The sequence below is a fragment of the Pangasianodon hypophthalmus genome, chromosome 14 (assembly GCF_027358585.1).
Source record: "Pangasianodon hypophthalmus isolate fPanHyp1 chromosome 14, fPanHyp1.pri, whole genome shotgun sequence".
NCBI lineage: Eukaryota > Metazoa > Chordata > Actinopteri > Siluriformes > Pangasiidae > Pangasianodon > Pangasianodon hypophthalmus.
This window is the reverse complement of record NC_069723.1, coordinates 14,716,961-14,735,861: the sequence shown is the minus strand read 5'-3', so window position 1 is coordinate 14,735,861 and position 18,901 is coordinate 14,716,961. Positions and strand designations below refer to the sequence as shown.

The 18,901-nt window shown below is 40.6% G+C and overlaps 1 protein-coding gene across 6 annotated transcripts in view; it reads left to right on the top strand.

Moving 5' to 3' along the window:
- The window catches only part of tenm4 (teneurin transmembrane protein 4), a 192,900-nt gene that overhangs the window by 170,996 nt on the left and 3,003 nt on the right, over positions 1 to 18,901 (top strand). For all 6 annotated transcript variants that reach the window (XM_026934852.3, XM_026934849.3, XM_026934846.3 and 3 more), the window contains 4 exons: positions 2,941 to 3,176; positions 8,553 to 8,849; positions 9,702 to 11,316; positions 12,886 to 13,028. In XM_026934852.3, coding sequence (XP_026790653.1) covers positions 2,941 to 3,176; positions 8,553 to 8,849; positions 9,702 to 11,316; positions 12,886 to 13,028 — 2,291 coding nt within the window. The remainder of the gene's footprint in view (positions 1 to 2,940; positions 3,177 to 8,552; positions 8,850 to 9,701; positions 11,317 to 12,885; positions 13,029 to 18,901) is intronic.

Below are 18,901 nucleotides of genomic sequence, written 5' to 3'. Positions count from 1 at the left end.
CGCGATTAATTTGGTTAATTCGAATTAATGTTTTAACATGATTTTCAAAATGTTCTAATCAAGATTGTATATGTTTATATATATGCGTATTTAAATTTTTAATTAAAACATCCATAAATGCTAGTTGAAAATTGAAACCAATATGAAGGAGAAACACAGCCTTCTTAACCTGATAAATGCCTCCTACAGTCTGCACTACTCCCAAACTCTGTGCGCTTAGATTTAAATAAATAAATAAAAAGCCAAGATAAACGGGCAAGACTTCGCCAAGGACTGAGCTCATAGCAAAGAAAGGTTCAAACATTACTTCAGAGATTTGGAATTGATACAAGTGATGATTTGATGATGATTTGACGTCACCAAGTAACTCCGAAATTCCCAGAGCACACATCACATAGAAAGATAAAAGCAGCCATAGATTTCCCATCCTTCCACTTCACACGTGGAGGGTCTGCTGTCTGCTGTAGGAAACCCAATCTTAATCACTCTGCTTTCAGGACAAAGGAACATGTCAGAGGTCGTGGGTTGTGAGCGTAAGCTTGTAATTTTTCTTGCATACTTTGGCATTTTGATATCCTGCTTTGCAGCTGACCAAGCACTCCATCGATTTCCAATAATCGCCTTTGAACTCACCATTCCCCTGGTCTTCATAGTCAAAAGTTGTAATGATTTTGCCGTTCTCCCACAGGCACTTGATTTGAAAGCCCATCTTTTCCCAGGTTTTAAATTAGGCCCGGTACAACAGCATCTGAGAGATAAAGTTACCTGCTTTTCCACTAACAGTGTCTGTGCTGGTTCAGCAAATGTTTTTATAGAACTGCACCACATTTCCATTGGATTAAGAACCAGCCCATTACAGGTTTCATAACTGATAAAATATGACAGTTTTGAAAATATTATAATACAAAATAATACCAACCATAAATGATTTTAGAGGTTTTACTTCTGGCTTTAAGGACATCTGTTCTCATCCAAAGTCTCCCTCTCCCTCTCTCTCTCTCTCTCTCTCGCTGTATATATATATATATATATATATATATATATATATATATATATACACACACACACACACACACACACACTATATTTATAGGAGCCTATCCATGTATCTATTTCTGTATAAACAATAACAGTTGAGTGTGCGTGTGTGTAGTAATACTCATCCCTGTATACATGCCCATTAGTGTTGCTGCTCAAAGGAAGGCTTGTTTCAACAATACATTTACATTTACAGCATTTAGCAGACCCTCTTATCCAGACTTACCGAAGTGTACTGAAGTCTCTATTGTAGAACATATCCTTACACTAGTACAAGTAGGCTATGGTTTAGAAATGGAATAGAGTTAGTGTGAGAGTTAGTATTGTGAGAGTTTTTTCTGTAGATATAGTGCTCAATAATATTAGAAACCTCTGTTCAAGTGTTTTTAATAGGGGTCATGGTGATGAAATGATACTACCCCCAATCTCCGACATCACCAGTTCTTTGTTCCAGACCAGCAGCAATTCTCTGCTGGAATTAAACCACATAGCTCTTTGGTGGTGGAACAGCACAGAATTGTCCCATATTAGTTAAAACACTATGAATATGTGAGAGGATTGTTTAATTCAGAAGTAGAGATTATACAGGTGGATCCATTGGTCATTGCGGAATGATGACCTTGTGCTAGGAATCTGCTTTCCAGAGAGAGGAGAGAGGGGGTACGAGTGCAGAGCCAGTTGCTTTGCTGCTAATTAATTCGCTCTTGTCTGCTTTGTAACTGGAAACCATTTTGGCTGTGCTCATACTGTACACTGAATCAATTGGATATAGGCATCTCTCAAAGGCACTGTGGTATTTATTAGCACTGCACTCAAGTGCATGTTTGTGTGTGTTCAGGAGGGCTGTCTATATATTTGTACTTAATTCTATCATCATTTCTTGTTATTCATATTTCCTGAAGGTTATTCTTAAGTACACTACAATTATGTGCAGGCATTAAAGGTGGACATGTTTTTTTTCTGTTCTGATTATGAAGAAGTGTATTTTGATTTACCTCACTACTTTCCCTGCTCTACCTGTCTGAATTATACTTACAGCTCAAAGGCGTACAGCATGCAGGATTACTAGACCTTTATAACCATTATATTAGTGCACGTGGATAACTTGTGCAATGATTAATTTTTAATATGCGATCATTTAAATTGCTTAACTGTCACTTTTAGTTTACGTTACATGTGAACCACATGTTTTCACAAGGGAGGATTAAGCCGGCTGCACATTTCTGTTTAGGCTGAGAGCACTGCAGCGTAATGAGTGCAGCTCTCATAAGCTCATTAATTCGCGGTGGCCAGTAATGAGCATTTTATTCATGGTGGGCCTTGTGAAAGTGCTGACTGACACTCTCACGTGTGTGCTACATTAGTGTCATTGTTGCACCATTCCTTTCCTGCATTATTTATGTCCTTTTTTAGGCTTTTAGTATTTTCTTTTTCTCTCTTTCCTTTGTGTTTCTTCACTTATCAGTCTATTTACACCTCTACCCCACTGAAATTTGTCTCTCTGATAGAGCACCTGGTAACAGAGAGAGCCAGCTGCATCCACATATCTCCATGGTTGCTGATACACAAGTTTACTCCTACACGCCTCCCTGCATACACACACATACACCTCTCCCTCTGTCTGTTATTAGACTATTCACACAGGGAGGTTTTTTCCCAAACTTCAAACTCAGTTATTGTGTTTCAATACCAAGGTATTGAATACCATAATACCAATACCAAGAACGCATTGTTCTGTCTGAACTTATTGTTCTTTCTACATTCAGTCAAAATTAGGTATGTTAGCTGTGTTTAGCTGTGTTAGCTAAAACATAACCATACTTTGTCTATTTAACTGGCTATAACACATCCATACATTCAAACCTATTGTAACTTTTTCTTCATACTGTAATTTCTCCACAGATCAAGTCAAGAACAGTTACTACATTGGGCTGGATGGCTCGCTACGGCTGGTTTTGGCTAATGGCATGGAAGTGTCGCTGAACACAGAACGACACCTCCTCTCAGGTACTGTGAACCCAACAGTCAGCAGGAGGAACGTCACCCTTCCCATAGATAATGGCCTCAACTTAGTGGAGTGGAGACAGCGGAAAGAGCAAGCACGGGGACAAGTCACAGTTTATGGACGCAGGCTGAGGGTGAGAATCGATCTCTGTCTCACACATGCGCACACACACACACACACTCACACACAGACACAGAGTCCATTCTGAAGTGATCATCAGTAAGAGCTCTGAAGGGTTCCTGGCTGCAGGGGTCAAAGTAACATACTTCAATATAATTTTTTTTTAACGCTGAAGCCTTCAACTCACACAATCTCTGACACTTGTGAACAAGAATTTAATGATGAACAAACCAACTAAGCAGTGAAGCCTTTCCCATGCTGTCACCAAATTACAGTTACAGTTCACTAATTTACAAACAACAAAAAAAAAAACAAATCCAAATGCATATATAAAAAATACATAAAAAGTAGTAGTGATGAAAACATATAACTTACACCAGACACTTTACTTGCTACAACAGTTTGGACTCCTGAATTTCCTGATTTATAATTAATATTAGAAAATGTAACATTAATGTTGAGTCCTTGAACTTGACCTACATTTTTAGGTGAACACACCAAAGTCCATAATTTGGTCCCATCAATAATGACCATTTTCTTATATTAATTCAGTTTGAGTGTGGGGGTTATATGGGGGGTACCCAAAAATTCCCGGAATTCGAATGTGGCATACACACTCTGCATGTGCACCTAAACGATTTTGAAGTGCTTTGGTGTCTAAAAAGTATCAGAAAAAAAAAGTCTGAAGAAGTGGTGCACCGAGAACTGGATCTTGCGCCACGACAATGCACCTGCACACACTGCGTTGGCAACCAAGGAGTTTTTAACCAGAAACAACAGGTTATTGCTTCACAATCACCGTATTCACCAGATCTCGCTCCTTGCAGCTTTTTTTGTTGCCGAAATTAAAAATGAGACTGAAGGGGAAAAGATTCACCTCCGTGGAAGAAATGCAGATAAAAACGCAGGAGGCTCTAGACATGATGACAAAAGATAACTATAGGAAATGGTTCCAGGAATGGGAGAAACACTGGGACAAGTGTATCACAGCACAAGGAGAGTACTTTGAATATATAATAATCTAATCATATGCATCTGTTTATAGAATGTGGCATAGGCATAGACTTTCTTCCCATCTGAGAAACTGGTGTGAGGAATATACACAAACAAAATAACTTTTTACTCTTCGTTGCCCACTGGCTCAAAAGACATACAGACCTTGTTTCTATTCACCTACTCTCTCACAGATTATGAATCTCTGTGGCATGGCACATGCCCACGCACTACCTCTAGCACATATAGAAAAGTGCCCAGTGTGGCCTGACAGATACAGAATCACAAACACACCTCCCACAAAGTCAGTCTGGCAGCGAAGCCCGCACAGTCAGAAATAATTCTACATGGACGACCATGTTGCCCCGGCGTTGGCTGGATTAATTTTGTACGGCTCTGACACTGTTCCTCAGATGCATACTGACTCATCTATGTGCCGAAGATTCTGTTCTAGCCATAATTGCATCTTAATTACAATCTCTCTCGCACTCAGACATTGTTGACGACCACACCTGTCTTTTTGAATGATGACCATTTTTACGATGGCACCGTTACGCTCTGACCCAGCCTCGACAGGCATGAAGCTGCTTGCCAAGGTCACAGAGTGTGGGTGAGCTCTCAGTGTCTCTCAGCAGTCAATCCATCATTGTGTAGCATCCCACTTTCTGACCCTGAGGACTGGGTCAACAGCTAGGGCAGCGATGAATCCCCTGTTGCTAGAAACCCAGAGGCTTTCCTCACTGTACCACACTGACGCCTCCATCCATCTCCTCAGTGCATCTCAGCTCTAGTTGTGCAGAAATCGCCTTAGAAAGTAAGAGTTGCCACAGACCTTTTTTCAGCTACAGACAAGGTTTTGCTCATGGGAAAAAGGACAAGTCATGTCACTTCAGCTTTGGATGGTGCCTTCCAACCTCCAGGGAAGTAATAACCGAATCAAAGTGTGCGACCCAGTTACCGGCACGCTTTGACCTGCACTCGTCTGCCAGTGCAGTAATAACAGACGTGATAATGGGAAAACCACTTTGGCCGCTACCCAGCACAGCCTTCAACACAAGACGACCCATTTGTGATTTGAACCATAGCATAGCAGCAAGTCAAGGACATTGGATCTGGATGTATTCACCATGAATTGCTACACCGTGTTTCCAGCGTGTCTGCTTTCTGTTTGTGTAAGCAAACTTTATGCAGGGGCTGCAGGCAGGGTGGTTTGTAAGCTCAGGCAGCATAGCAGACAGCTGGTCACAAGGTGCCATTCAGTTGGTGGATAGCGGCTGGTTTAATAGCCCTGTGTTGTGTCTCGAGGGAATAAGGAAAATGTATAGAATAGGCTGAAACCCTTCAGGTGGTGTGTGTGAGTTTGTGTGTGTGCAAGTATGCATTTAGATATGGTTAGATGGTGGGGAACAAAGGGGTGGACTTTGCTGGAATCAAGATATATTGTGTTAGATTACATGGGTGACTAGGTAAGAGTGCGTGTGTGTGTGTTTATGTGTGGTTTCTCTGAAGATGTATAAGTAGAATAGAGGATGTGTGTATGCATTTGCAAGAGTAAAACAAGGGGCTTTAAAACCATGTGCAGTTACAGTTAAGGTAAAAAAAAAAAGAGATTTAGCTTGCGTTGGTGTGTGAGCATGCCTCCTGTGTTTGTCTTGTTGTCTTCTGTTGGATGCACCCACCCATCTCTGCACACACACCCACACACACACACACACACACACACACACCTCCTGCCCTCTTTCCCAGAGCTTGTTCTACTACGAAGCCAGTCATCGGAAACCTCAGTCATGTCTCTGTATCATGCGTGCCATGTGCCCATCACCGTGACAACCTGTGCCACTGGGAAAGCTCATGGCTTCTGCTGCTAGGACTTTACAATTTTGCTTCTCTCCATGGCAACATGGCCATCTATCTACCCCCAGGCTTTGGGAGTGTAATGGAGGAAATTCTCCATCTACTGTGAAGTTAAATTACACAAAACCATAAAGCCATCCTTGAAACCTTAGTAACAAAACATGCACACATAGTCTGTTGGATATTTCAGGATGCGTTTATTAGAACGGTGTCGTACCACCTCCAAACAGACACAGTAAACATGCAGGCACACTTGTTTGCTCGAGGAAGCGAAAAAACGCACTGAACAAATAAGATTAGAGTTCTTATCAGAGAAATACCCAGGACATGTTTAGAACGGAAAGCACAGGCAAATATTGGAACTGCAAAACAAAAACTTGAATTTAATGAGAACACCAAAGACAGTCGTTTGCAAATTTGTGTGAATGTTGAGTGTTGAGAAGTTTCATTATCAATGTTGATTGATTGAACAAAGCATATCCTTCATCAAGACAATCCATCAAGGTTTATTTGTTTGTTTGTTTTTTTTCATTCAATTTCCTACTTTTTTCATTCTTGAAGTTTAGTGCAGAGGTAGCCATTTTAGAGTGAATATCTACATCACACCTGTCTTACATCAAATGTCTTAATACCCTTTATATTTAATACCCTTTATATCTGTCTTTCTAAGCTAAGCCCTTTTAGCCCATTTTCAGTCCATTTTAAAACATTGAAACCTTTGAGTGGATTCTCTAGAGGCTTGTTTTTTTTTTATTTTTCTGGGGGGTTTTTTTCAGTCTGTGACTCTGTTCAACTAGAGCCTCATCCCCACCTCATCCCATTTCCAAAGTTCTGTTCTCACTGTTATATGCTAGTCCATCAGTACAGTCGTGTGTGGTTTTGAGCATAACATGATGCAAATATTTTATACCCATTTTCCCAAGGCCCAGTGATTGTCTTGTTGTTGTATGATGCTCAGCTAATTAAAGAGAGGATAAGGAACTGCAGGACACTGGCTTATTCACATCAATATTGGTGGGAGGCATCAGACAAGATTTGTCTCTTCTTCATTCTGTATGTCTTGCTGGGAATTCATAAGTTCCTTACTTTAAGTGTAAAGTAATCCTCTCAATTAGGCATTAGTGACATTAATTGGCCCTGGTGTAATTGGCCCTTTACAGACAAGGGCTCCCAGCACGCTAGCGATACGTGATAACACTTTCACACTCTTCTTCCTCTAGTGGCACTGGACAGCAGCCAACAACGAGAAAAGCTGCTTTAAGACTTTGCTAAGACATGCAGTGTGTCATGCCAAGATGGGTGCTTGTGTAACTGGAGTGATCAGCTTTAATCATACTTTAATCAAGATGGGTCAGGGGGAGTTGATGCTGTTTTTTGAGGATTAATCCAGGCACCTACAACAGAGCAGATAAGGCGTTTGACAATTACGTGGTTAAATATGTCTTGATATAATTACCCTACCTATTATTATATGAGTATTCAAGTAGTATTCAACTAGACTTTAAGGTGATCAAGTGGATATTGTTTCCATCTCACAGCTCCAGTGTCCCTGGCTTGATCATGTGTTCAGGTTACTGTCTGTGTGGAGTTTCAAATGTTCTCTCTGTGTGGGTTTCATCGTAATGCCCAAAGATTTGCCGTCTACTTTGAATTCGCCCTAGTTGTGAATCAAATGTGTACATGGTGCCCTGCAGTGGACTGGCGTCCAATCAAGGGTGTATTCTCGCCTCGTGGCCAGTGTTGCCAGGATAGACTAGGGATCCACTGTGAACCTGAGGAGGATTAAACAGTTACTGAAGATGGATGAAAAAAGCATTGAAGTAAAACATTAATAACAGCTCACATTAATCCAAATCAGACATCACAAAAAAGGACTAGAAAAATGATTAAAATTCTAAATAAAGTTGCAAAATGGAAAGAAGTTGCTGCTTACTAGTATAATATGATGCCAGAGCAGACCTCAACTGCGTGTAGTTGGATGGCATTAGCAGACAAAGCCTGACTGTGAGTCATTTTCTTCCTCGCTCTGTCCTTCTGCATTGACCCACATGTGTCCTACGGATTAGCACCTGCATATGAGTGACTCTTTTCTCTAATCTCAGCACGCGCTTGAGGCAGAAGGCCCTTGCCCATTAGAAAGGGCTTTTGCTCAGCGTGACATGCCATTTGAGTCCTATAGTGAAGCTTTTGACTATATCTACCTTCCAAGAGCACCACTGACTTTCCCCTGAAGTTTTCTTTTCCAGGGTAATTATTTTCTTAAAGGCATTGTCAGTGATTATTAATTATCAATGCACTTCTCTCATTCCTCTTGTCCTGACAGGAGGAGACCCAACAATTCTCTGTAGTTCACCATGCAAGAAAAAAAAAATGGAAATGGCATCGCTTTAATAATGTCTGTCCTCCAAAAATAGGACTATAATTTAAAACACAATGGCAGTTTTGAGTTCTCAGATGGTCAGATAACTATATGTCGATTTAAAGTATTTTCTTTTACCTTCAGCCATTTTTGGAATTATATCTCTGGGTTTTTCTTTGGCAGGTTCATAACAGAAATCTGTTGTCCATGGATTTTGATCGCATCACCCGAACAGAGAAAGTGTATGATGACCACAGGAAATTTACTCTGAGAATCCACTACGACCATGCAGGCAGACCTACCCTGTGGGCACCAAGCAACCGGCTGAATGGAGTCAACGTTACATACTCCCCTGGTGGGCATGTGGCTGGCATTCAAAGAGGCACAATGTCTATCCGAATGGAATATGACCAAAATGGAAGAATCACTTCACAGATATTTGCAGATGGCAAGTCATGGAGCTATACTTACCTTGAGAAGGTAAACAGCTTTGGACTCTTTGTAGTGATAAATATAATAATTATCATGCTTGATTAGAGAGTGAGTAAAATTGCTCAAGACCCTTTTACCCCATCTCTGTTCTTTGGCACTGTGTGGTATTATCGAGCTTTAACTTAGTAGTTAAACTGTCTGATGCACTCTGCTCACATTATGCATTGTTACTGCTGACAGCTTGACAGTGTAGTTATGCCCAAAATAGTACCTTTTTAGAAGGTAAATGTCTCTGTCTTGCTAATTAGAGAGCAGGTCTTGCAAATCTAGGAATAGGAAGGAATGCAAATCTGAGTTTTATGTTTGATTTTAAAAGTGGCTACTATTAAACCTTTTAACAGCCTTGAAAGGCTGAGAGTCCCATTTTGGTTGAATTTTTTTGGCTGAATTTGCCTTTCAGCAAGGTCAAACTCTGGCATGTGCTGCTTCATTAGAAAGCTTAAGGTAAAAAAAATACACTCTAGAAAATTATCTCCTTGACCTCCATATTAGATAATATTATTTGCACTCTTATTGTGCAGGGGTTTCAGGGGCTGATTGTTCTGTTGCCATCTAATGAGAATTTGCCCTGCAACATTTTTCAGCCTGTGTTGCAGCGGGCTATCAAGCTATTTGTAATCTGTATACCCCCTGAAGCCAATGTGTGACACCCCACAGTTTGTTGCGCAGTTAATCACATAGCAAAATGTGACTCCTGGGCTCATAATGACCTTCACTTCCATTGGACAAAGAATTTAACATTTAAGGCGTTAACATTTTCAGGCAGTTTTCACAAATGTGCTGCAAATTACCATGCTTCATTGACTCAAACACACTGTCACTTTATTTTTCCCTTGGCAGTCCATGGTGCTATTGCTGTACAGCCAACGACAGTACATCTTCGAGTTTGACAAAAATGATCGTCTCTCATCTGTCACCATGCCCAACGTGGCCCGGCATACGCTAGAGACCACCCGCTCTATTGGTTACTATAGAAACACATACAGGCCCCCTGAGGGCAATGCCACTGTGCTGCATGATTACAGTGAAGATGGTCTGCTTTTGCAAACCAGTTACCAAGGCACAGGACGTAGGGTCATCTATAAATATGGCAAGCTCTCCCGTCTGCTTGAGATTCTGTATGATACTACACGTGTTGCCTTCTCATACGATGAGGCAGCGGGCATGCTAAAGACAGTGAGCTTACAAAGCGAGGGATTCACCTGCACCATCCGTAACCGGCAGATCGGCCCACTGATTGACAGGCAGATCTTTCGTTTCAGTGAGGAGGGTATGGTCAATGCTCGATTTGACTACAACTATGACAACAGCTTCCGGGTCACAAGTATGCAGGCTGTCATCAATGAAACACCACTGCCTATTGATCTGTATCGCTATGATGATGTATCTGGTAAAACAGAGCAGTTTGGCAAGTTTGGGGTCATATATTATGACATCAATCAGATTATTACCACCGCTGTAATGACCCACACAAAGCACTTTGATGCCTATGGACGAGTCAAGGAGGTGCAATATGAGATCTTCCGTTCACTGATGTACTGGATAATGGTGCAGTATGATAACATGGGCCGTGTGGTAGCCAAGGAGCTAAAAGTAGGCCCTTATGCCAACACCACGCGGTACACGTATGAATATGATGCCGATGGCCAGATCCAGGTGGTGTCGATAAATGACAAGCCTTTGTGGCGCTACAGTTATGACCTGAATGGCAACCTGCACCTTCTGAGTCCAGGAAACAGTGCCCGTCTTACACCGCTACGCTATGACATAAGGGACCGCATCACACGATTGGGAGATGTCCAATACAGGTTGGATGAAGATGGGTTTCTAAAGCAAAGAGGCAATGACTTCTTTGAATACAACTCAGCTGGCTTGCTAATAAGAGCTTACAGCAAGGTTGGCGGATGGAGCATAAAGTATCGTTATGATGGTCTGGGCCGCAGGGTGTCTAGCAGGAGCAGTCAAGGACACCACCTGCAGTTTTTCTACGCTGATCTGTCCAGCCCCACCAGAGTTACCCACATGTATAATCACTCCAGCTCAGAGATCACATCACTCTACTATGATCTCCAGGGCCACCTCTTTGCCATGGAGCTAAGCAGTGGTGATGAGTTCTATGTGGCCTGTGACAACATTGGCACACCACTGGCTGTATTCAGTGGCTCAGGCCTTATGATTAAGCAGATCCTCTATACGGCCTTTGGGGAGGTCTACCTCGACTCAAACCCCAGCTTTCAGCTCGTAGTAGGATACCAGGGTGGCTTGTATGAACCCCTCACAAAGCTGGTGCACATGGGTCGCCGGGATTACGATGTCCTAGCTGGTCGCTGGACCACACCTGACCATGACATCTGGAAGCAACTTAACAGCAACAACATAGTGCCCTTCAACCTCTACATGTTCAAGAACAACAACCCCCTGAGCAACACCCAAGAGACTAAGTGCTACATGACTGGTAAGTGCATAATCATTTAAGCTTCAAATACTGTGTAATATTTTGGTTCTATTTGATCATTTACTAATTTAATGGAAGATTATACAATGTATGAGCTCAGTGCCTTTTAAAGTGTCCTTCCTGCAGCAGTGAGTATTTTTTAGACTGTGCTCCAGGGCTCAGGCTGGGGTATTTTTCTGGCCTTTTCTGGCTCCCCAGGTAACATGACAGTGCACTGGCTTCCTCTGTCTGTTTTGTGTTCAGCTCTCTTCCCAAAATATCTCATCAGTCTTTGTTGCCTCAGAGCATGAGTAAGGTAAATAGCAGCGAATGCTCCCCAGCCAGAGAACACAATGGGGCTTTACAAATCAGAGCCAGTGGCTGTTGTATCAGCTTCTCCCTGCTTGGAAAGCAAACAACTATTTTATTGGAAGAGGACAAAATATTATACGCCTGTTTGTAGTACGTGCCAGTGCCTTTAAACAGCCAGTTATAGGCCAAAATCAAAGCCTTAGTTAATGCCAGTACTGCCAAGACAAAATTAATCATTGAGAATAGTGACTATTAGCTGTACTCATTATTTTGGATCAAAGCCTCTGGTTTTAGTTTCCCCTTGTGTATTTGATTCAACTGAACAGTAAGAGACTGGAACATATGGAAGATACGTTAATATGTTTATAGGCACTGCCCTTCACTACATGGCATTTGTATGCTAATAGTGTTGTACACTACTATGCTACAATTAACTTAACATTTAAAAATTAACAATGAGCACTCAGCCAGAGATGGTCGTTAAGCTTCAAACTATATCATTAATACTATCTTTGGAGGAGGAATCACTAAACACACTCTTGAGATGTTTATATGCTAGAGTAAATTCTAGTGTTCAGTTTAATTGATGTTGACATTTCCATTGCATACCTGGAATTATTCAATTCATTGTCCTATAGCATGTTTCTGTTTAAAAGAGCCCTATTAGGTAATACAGGCAGAAATATACAAGGAGCTCCCAAAGTGCACTTCACGGTTAAAGCAGCGATAGTGGTGTAACCATGAAGAGCACTTTGGAAATGTAGCAGTGTAGTTGAAAGAAGTTAATGTTATATGGTTGATTCACTTTCTGTCATACAATGTGAAAGCTATACAACATTTGTAAACAAATTCAATGCGCATTTTCTGATCTTAGAAAGGGTGAAACCTTTGGTTCACGAGAAAGCAGAAAATGTGGAATGCAATCAAGCACAGACTCTGAGCCGAACCCACAATGTCACTCAACTTCGTGAGATGCTTGACGTTTTATCAGTGTAGTGTGCCACACTGAAGTGCTTTGAATTATCATCGTTTTCTTGAGATGCAGTAATCTCTGGAGTATTCATCATATTTAGCCTACCGTCACACTCTAATCAATTTTTCATTGTAATGAGTGTAAGGAGAGCTTATTTCGTGAAAGGAAATCACTTGACCTACGTCCTTATTCTTAATGAAAAATTATTTTGCAGTGCAGAATATCAGTGTGTCAGACATGTGGAGTGTTGGCGATCAGTATGAGAGCTTGAATTCTTAAATTATTGTCAACACTGTTCATTGCAGATGTGAATAGCTGGTTAGTGACATTCGGTTTCCAGCTGTACAATGTTATCCCTGGCTATCACAAACCTGTCACTGATGCCATGGAACCATCTTATGAGCTCATTCACGCCCAGATGAAGACACAGGAGTGGGATAGCACCAAGGTAAGCAGACACATAGCTATATTATAACACAGTATATTGTAACAACAGTAAATACAAGTGTATGCACTCACGGTCTTATCTCCAAACATACACACATTTGAATCTGTGACATTTCTGGACATAAGATTAGATGTAATATATACTATATTATACTATATATACTGTAGGTATGTATGTGAATACCTACATGTAATAATAATTTTCTATATCTAATCCTAATCTAACCTTAACCGTAACTTCAGTAACCATGTAACCACAAAGAAATGGTTATACCCTTTCAGTTTATATATTTCAGTTTATTTATTTTGCTAAAGAAACATGTCATTTATATTAAAAAAAAAAAAAAAAAAAAGGCACTTTATATTGTCAGAACTACCTTGCTGGTCTTGAAAAGGTAGTTTACCACTGTTTTCCATCATAGGATATTTTTGTACATTTTGGTCTTCTGGGTTCTATTTTATTTTTTTTTTGTTGTTGTTGGGGGGTGGGGGGGGGTTTCTGTGAGTGAATGTGTGTGGGGGACATTGTGGGGACATTTTTGGCTGGTCGCCACAAGGAAAACTGCTTTTTTCTTTCTTTCTTTTTTTTTTTTTTATTAAGAAACCCCCAAATTTCCTTTAGCGTGGCCCTTTTCCAAAGGTTTACTAAGGTTAAGGTTTGGTTTAGGCGTGGCATTCATTAGCTGGAATAATATTTATGTCAATGGAAGGTCTTGAGAAGGAGAGTAAGACACACATTCAGCTTCAACCTGTATTCTTGGCAACCTGACCCTTTAGTTTGTAGCCTCCTGATGGATCCCTGAGTAATCAGTTCAAATCAGTGGCTAGTGCCCGCCCTCTGTTCCCGCTTCTCAAACTGAGGGAACAGGGTCAAAATAAAGAGTGCTTGTAATAGTCCTGCCATTAGGGAAATTCATTCCACATTTCCTCCACCACTGCCCATTGATTTCAGCTCAGCTTTACACACCTTTCATCTGCCTTTTCTTTCGTCTTTCACTTTCCACTTCACCTGGCCAGATTCTTAGACTTATCAAACCCTTGTGTCTTCTTTAATTCACCTGAATAATTTAGAAGCTGTTTGTTGTGGGGGTCAGGTTACTCCCTGAGAGTGGCACACATTAGGTGTGCATTGACGGCTGTGTTTTTCTTAACACCCAAAGACACCTTGTTCCCTTGATACAGCACTATAGGCTTTCAAGGCAGTCTGATTCATAATAGAAAAAGGGCCATGCTAATGTAAATGTCTACTTGGCTTGTTGAAGTTGAGACGTGGATGAAGTGTACAAGTCACTCGTACTTTCAGCTGATAAGGGTTTCTGTTCAGTCAGTCAAGCATTTGACGAGGCCACAAGTCATCAGTATAGTCTGAATTGCAAATGGATGCACCATAATAGACAGACATTTGAAGGTATGAGGCATCCGAGGTTTCAGATGTCTGAGATATGAGATTTTAAATGTGAAGCGATGGATCCATTTGAAGCAATCAGCCTGACAAGGTTCACATGGATCTCACATACACTCCAGGAGAATGAGCGAGCAAGCTAAATATACAAAAAGGGCTTCAAAAATATAACAAATGTTCTTTGGAACCATCAGAGATATTGTTTTATATTCTGTATAGTATGTCCTTTTCAGTGCTTTGATGGCTGTACCTAAGTGCACAACACATTAACAAACCAAAAGCGCTGCAGCAAAACATAACACATCAACATTATCTCTCAGCAGAAAGGGAAGGTCCTTATAACATCCCATGCATTAGGCTGAGAGACCATGAAAAACAGAAAGCTGGAGGATTTTTAAATAAGAGGAAATATGAGCCAAAATGAATCTATTGATAATTTTATTCAGGCCTAATTTTATCAAGGGCATTCATATGATATTATGTTAGATATGCTGTCAGCTTTGCACAGCATTAGTATGATCATACAAATGCTGAAAAGGAAGCCAGGTTATTAATATACTCACTATAATAACACATGTAACTTTTCATTAAATCGTTTTCAGTAGACTAATTAGATAATAAACTGAAGTAGTGCAATTCTTTTTCCTTGTGATAGTCATATGCCATGTCCAATCAGCAACGAGCATGTGATGTTAAGTAAGGATCTAGCCTTTCCAATTTGTCCTTTCCAATTTTCCAGTTTCTGAATTTGCTTTTGTGATTTAGGTTTTGTTAATCTGTTTTGCACATACAGGCCACCAGATTTACGGGATATTTTGAAGGCCACACAGACGGAAGCCATTTTTCTTTTAAATTTGCTCTGAGTGCTTCAAATCCAACTTAATGAAATCCCTTTTAAAAAAAGTCATTACAGTATAATCACACACACACAGTCTTGTCCCAGACTGGATATGTTCAGCTGTTTGTTTTGCCAGCATGCACAGTTATAAGTCCAATTTGTTATTTGATTAAATGTTCTAAGCTTGTCATGAAAGCATTAGATGACAGAAAACCCTGCTGGCTAGACTAATTTCTGTGTGCACTTTAATTATCACTAACTTGACCACATGATAAGACTCTTTAAAAGTTGAAAGCAAAGCAATTTTCCAGACTTGTTAGATCTTTCCGTTCCATTCCTCTATAAACAGCCAGGGCAGAGTTTAAGTCACCCCAGGATACTTGGCAAAGATAGAGCATCAGTCTCCTTTGGGTCCAGTCTCAGCCCACATAGAGCAGCTCTATACCCTTACACAACTAGCAGACTTCATCTCTAGAGGAACTAAGATGTTGGACTTCTAATCGGAGGGTTGAGAGTTCAAATCCCAGCACCGCCTAGCTGCCACTGCTGGGCCATTGAGCAAGACCCTCAACCCTCAACTACTCAGTTGTATAAATGAGATAATTGTAAGTCGCTCTGGATAAGGGCGTCTGCCAAATGCCATAAATGTAAATGTATATTTCAGCTGGAATTTTACATAATCTGAAGTTTTCGTTTTCTTTCTGTACTGTTCCAAAATGCATCATTGTTACTCTGGAAATAAGACACATCAAGAATAGATTAATTCCTGACTCATTAGTATAGGTGTAGCTACTTTATTACTCATAAATCAGCCCAACCCCACTTACAGACATTATTTTCCTTTTTATTGGGAGGAAGTAAATGATTCTAATTGCTGACCAAATTGCTTTTTGGAAATATAATTATGGGGTCATTTATGAGCTTTTAAAGAAGCTGCATTAAAAAAAACCACTAATGGCCTCTGCAAAAGTAGTGCTGCTCCTAGGAGGGTTTAAAGTAGGCTGTTTGCTCCATAATGCCCATATTTCATTTAAAGTATTCACAGAGATAGAGGGGAAGGAGGAAAGAGCCACTCATTATACATGTGACAATAGCTCTTCCATTTACTCCAGCAAAATGGTATGCTCTTACAGTAGCCTCAAAATACTTCAACTTAAGTCTCATAAAGAAAAAGCATAAAGCAGGGTAGTTGTTTATCAAAAAAAAAATTGCTGTAGTGGTACAATAATTGGGTTCCATTATTGCACATATGAATAAGCATTTTATCAAGATTACAAGAATTACTGCTAGAAGGTTTCTTCACCTTGTTTTGCAGAAATGAGCATTCACATGTGGTAGAAAAGAGATAAAGAAGAGGAAGAGTAGTGGGATGACTAAGATCAGGCTCAAGGTAGAAGTATTTTGCTCCTAAAACTTCAAATCAATTGAGAGCAATTAGTGATTTGAGATTATGCTAGGGAAGAAAAAAAATTCTCTAGCACTTCTTTTATTGTATATTGATCTTATGATTACTCACACAAAAAGGATCGTCCACCTCTTTAGTAGAAGGTGAAGAATGCTTGTTGAATAATTAATGTCCTACTCTGGCCACATAAACATTCTGCCTCCTATAACTAGTTTTGAAGTGTTTGATGCATATCTGCCCAGTCTGGCCAGCCTCATTCTCACACTGACATGACTGCAATAGCTGTGGAGTAGTGCAGAAATACAGCATACGGCTTGATTTTTACTATATTGGCATTTCCTATAAAAGCCAGCCTCCTGTAATTAAATTGTCGTTGCTTTGAAGTGTGAGTTTGGCTGCCTCTTAAACTGATCGTGATGGATGTCGCATGCTGGAAATTTTCATAAAACGGCAGAGAAGTGAGAGCTCGCTTTTAATCTATCACCCTTTCAGTGCTACTTACACAAGACCCACATGCCATGAAGAGCTGCAGGGTTCAAAAATGACAGGAGTATGTGGCCTGATAGTCCTGGTGGCATCCACTATTAGCTTCTGACTTTGATCAGTGCCCTAGGCCGCAGGTACTCTGACCACCATACGCTACTTGAATGATACATCTCTTTTAGAGCTGAGACATCATGGTGGTAGAGCACAGGACAGGCATTGTCATCCCCACACCCCACACATCCGTTCTGTGACTAAGGTCAGAGAGTTGGCGTTCTACAAATTGGGGTGGTGAGGTGTGAAATGTATTTCAGACAGTGTGTCCTGCCAGAGATACCTAACAGCTGAACCCATCCAACTTAGCCTTGCTCTCACACCCTTTCTTGCCATACAGTGAGGCAGATTGGGTGTGTGTGGGGTCCCAGCAGAAAGAAAGAGAAAGACATAGTAGGACATAGGGAGGGTCGAAAAGACACAGGCTTTTCCTTGTCTCTCCTTCCAGCCAGGAGCCTCTTCTTCCTAGGGTTTCTCAGCAGAAGCTACTTATAGCCAGCATCCAGCCCTCGCTATCTCATCCCTCTACATATGTGTAGAGACTGTCATTGGTCACATTAATATTAGCCTCTGAAATGGAATTTTATGATTTTGCTTTAATGAAATCACTGAAGAAGAGTGGAAACAGACATTACTGATTATTTTGTAGCAGAACCAAGTGGTTCTTGCTGAAGAATTACACTATTGTCACCAGTGACAACTGTAAAAAACAAAAAGTCAGTGCTTATGTTCATACACATCACCACAATACGGAAATTATTATACTGAATAGCCAGAACACAAAAATGAAAGGTGTTTTGAAGTGGTAATGAAGCAGACTGAGAACTGGACTGAGAGAGATGAGTAGCTGAGCATGGGGAGAAAAAAGACAGCTTCCTGCTGAGATCACCCACCCTGCGCCAGCCAGCAGTTACTCCTGGGAGTTAGTTACTCCTGAGAGACGGGTGGTGCAATCAAGCCTGCCGCTACAGGGCAGACAGGGGGTGAAAAAACAAATGCAGATATTTTTGTATGCATATGAGTCGTGTCTAGTCTGGGTTAAATATTAACGTGTTTCATTTGTATAGAGCCTGTACAAGGCCAAATTACCAAATGCAGATTATCAAATGTATCATAGAGCGAAGGGCTACAGTGAGTGTTGATAAGACAAAATATTTAAGCTGGGCTTCAGTGGAGGCGAGAGAAGAGCAAGATGATTTACATTTCAATCAGAATTGCATGAGATATAGTCATGGCAGGAGTAGTAACAATTATGTATTTATGTCTAGTGGCTTATAATGAAATATTCAATTATAATGAAATATTTAAAGAAATATACTTAGAATGAATGGATGAATGGATGGAACACATGACTGAACTTAAGCAAGACCCTTAACTTCAACTGTATCCTCTCTCACTTGTAAATTGCTTTGGATAAAAGCACAAGGGAAATGTAAAGTGTCTCTAGATGAAAGCACACATGCATATTTTCCATGGAGGGTAGAATTGTTTCAGATGATATTAATTTCTGCTAGCATTCTCTTCTCTGTCACTGCCTCCAATGAATCATGAGTCAGCTGCATCAACAGTCAACAACAGTCCAGCAAAGTAGTCAAATATGAAGCAGTATATAATTTGAAGTTGGGTTGGCGAGTTACTATTTGTGTCTAAAACTGCACAGAGTTCAACTGAATAATGCATCTTAAGAGTGCC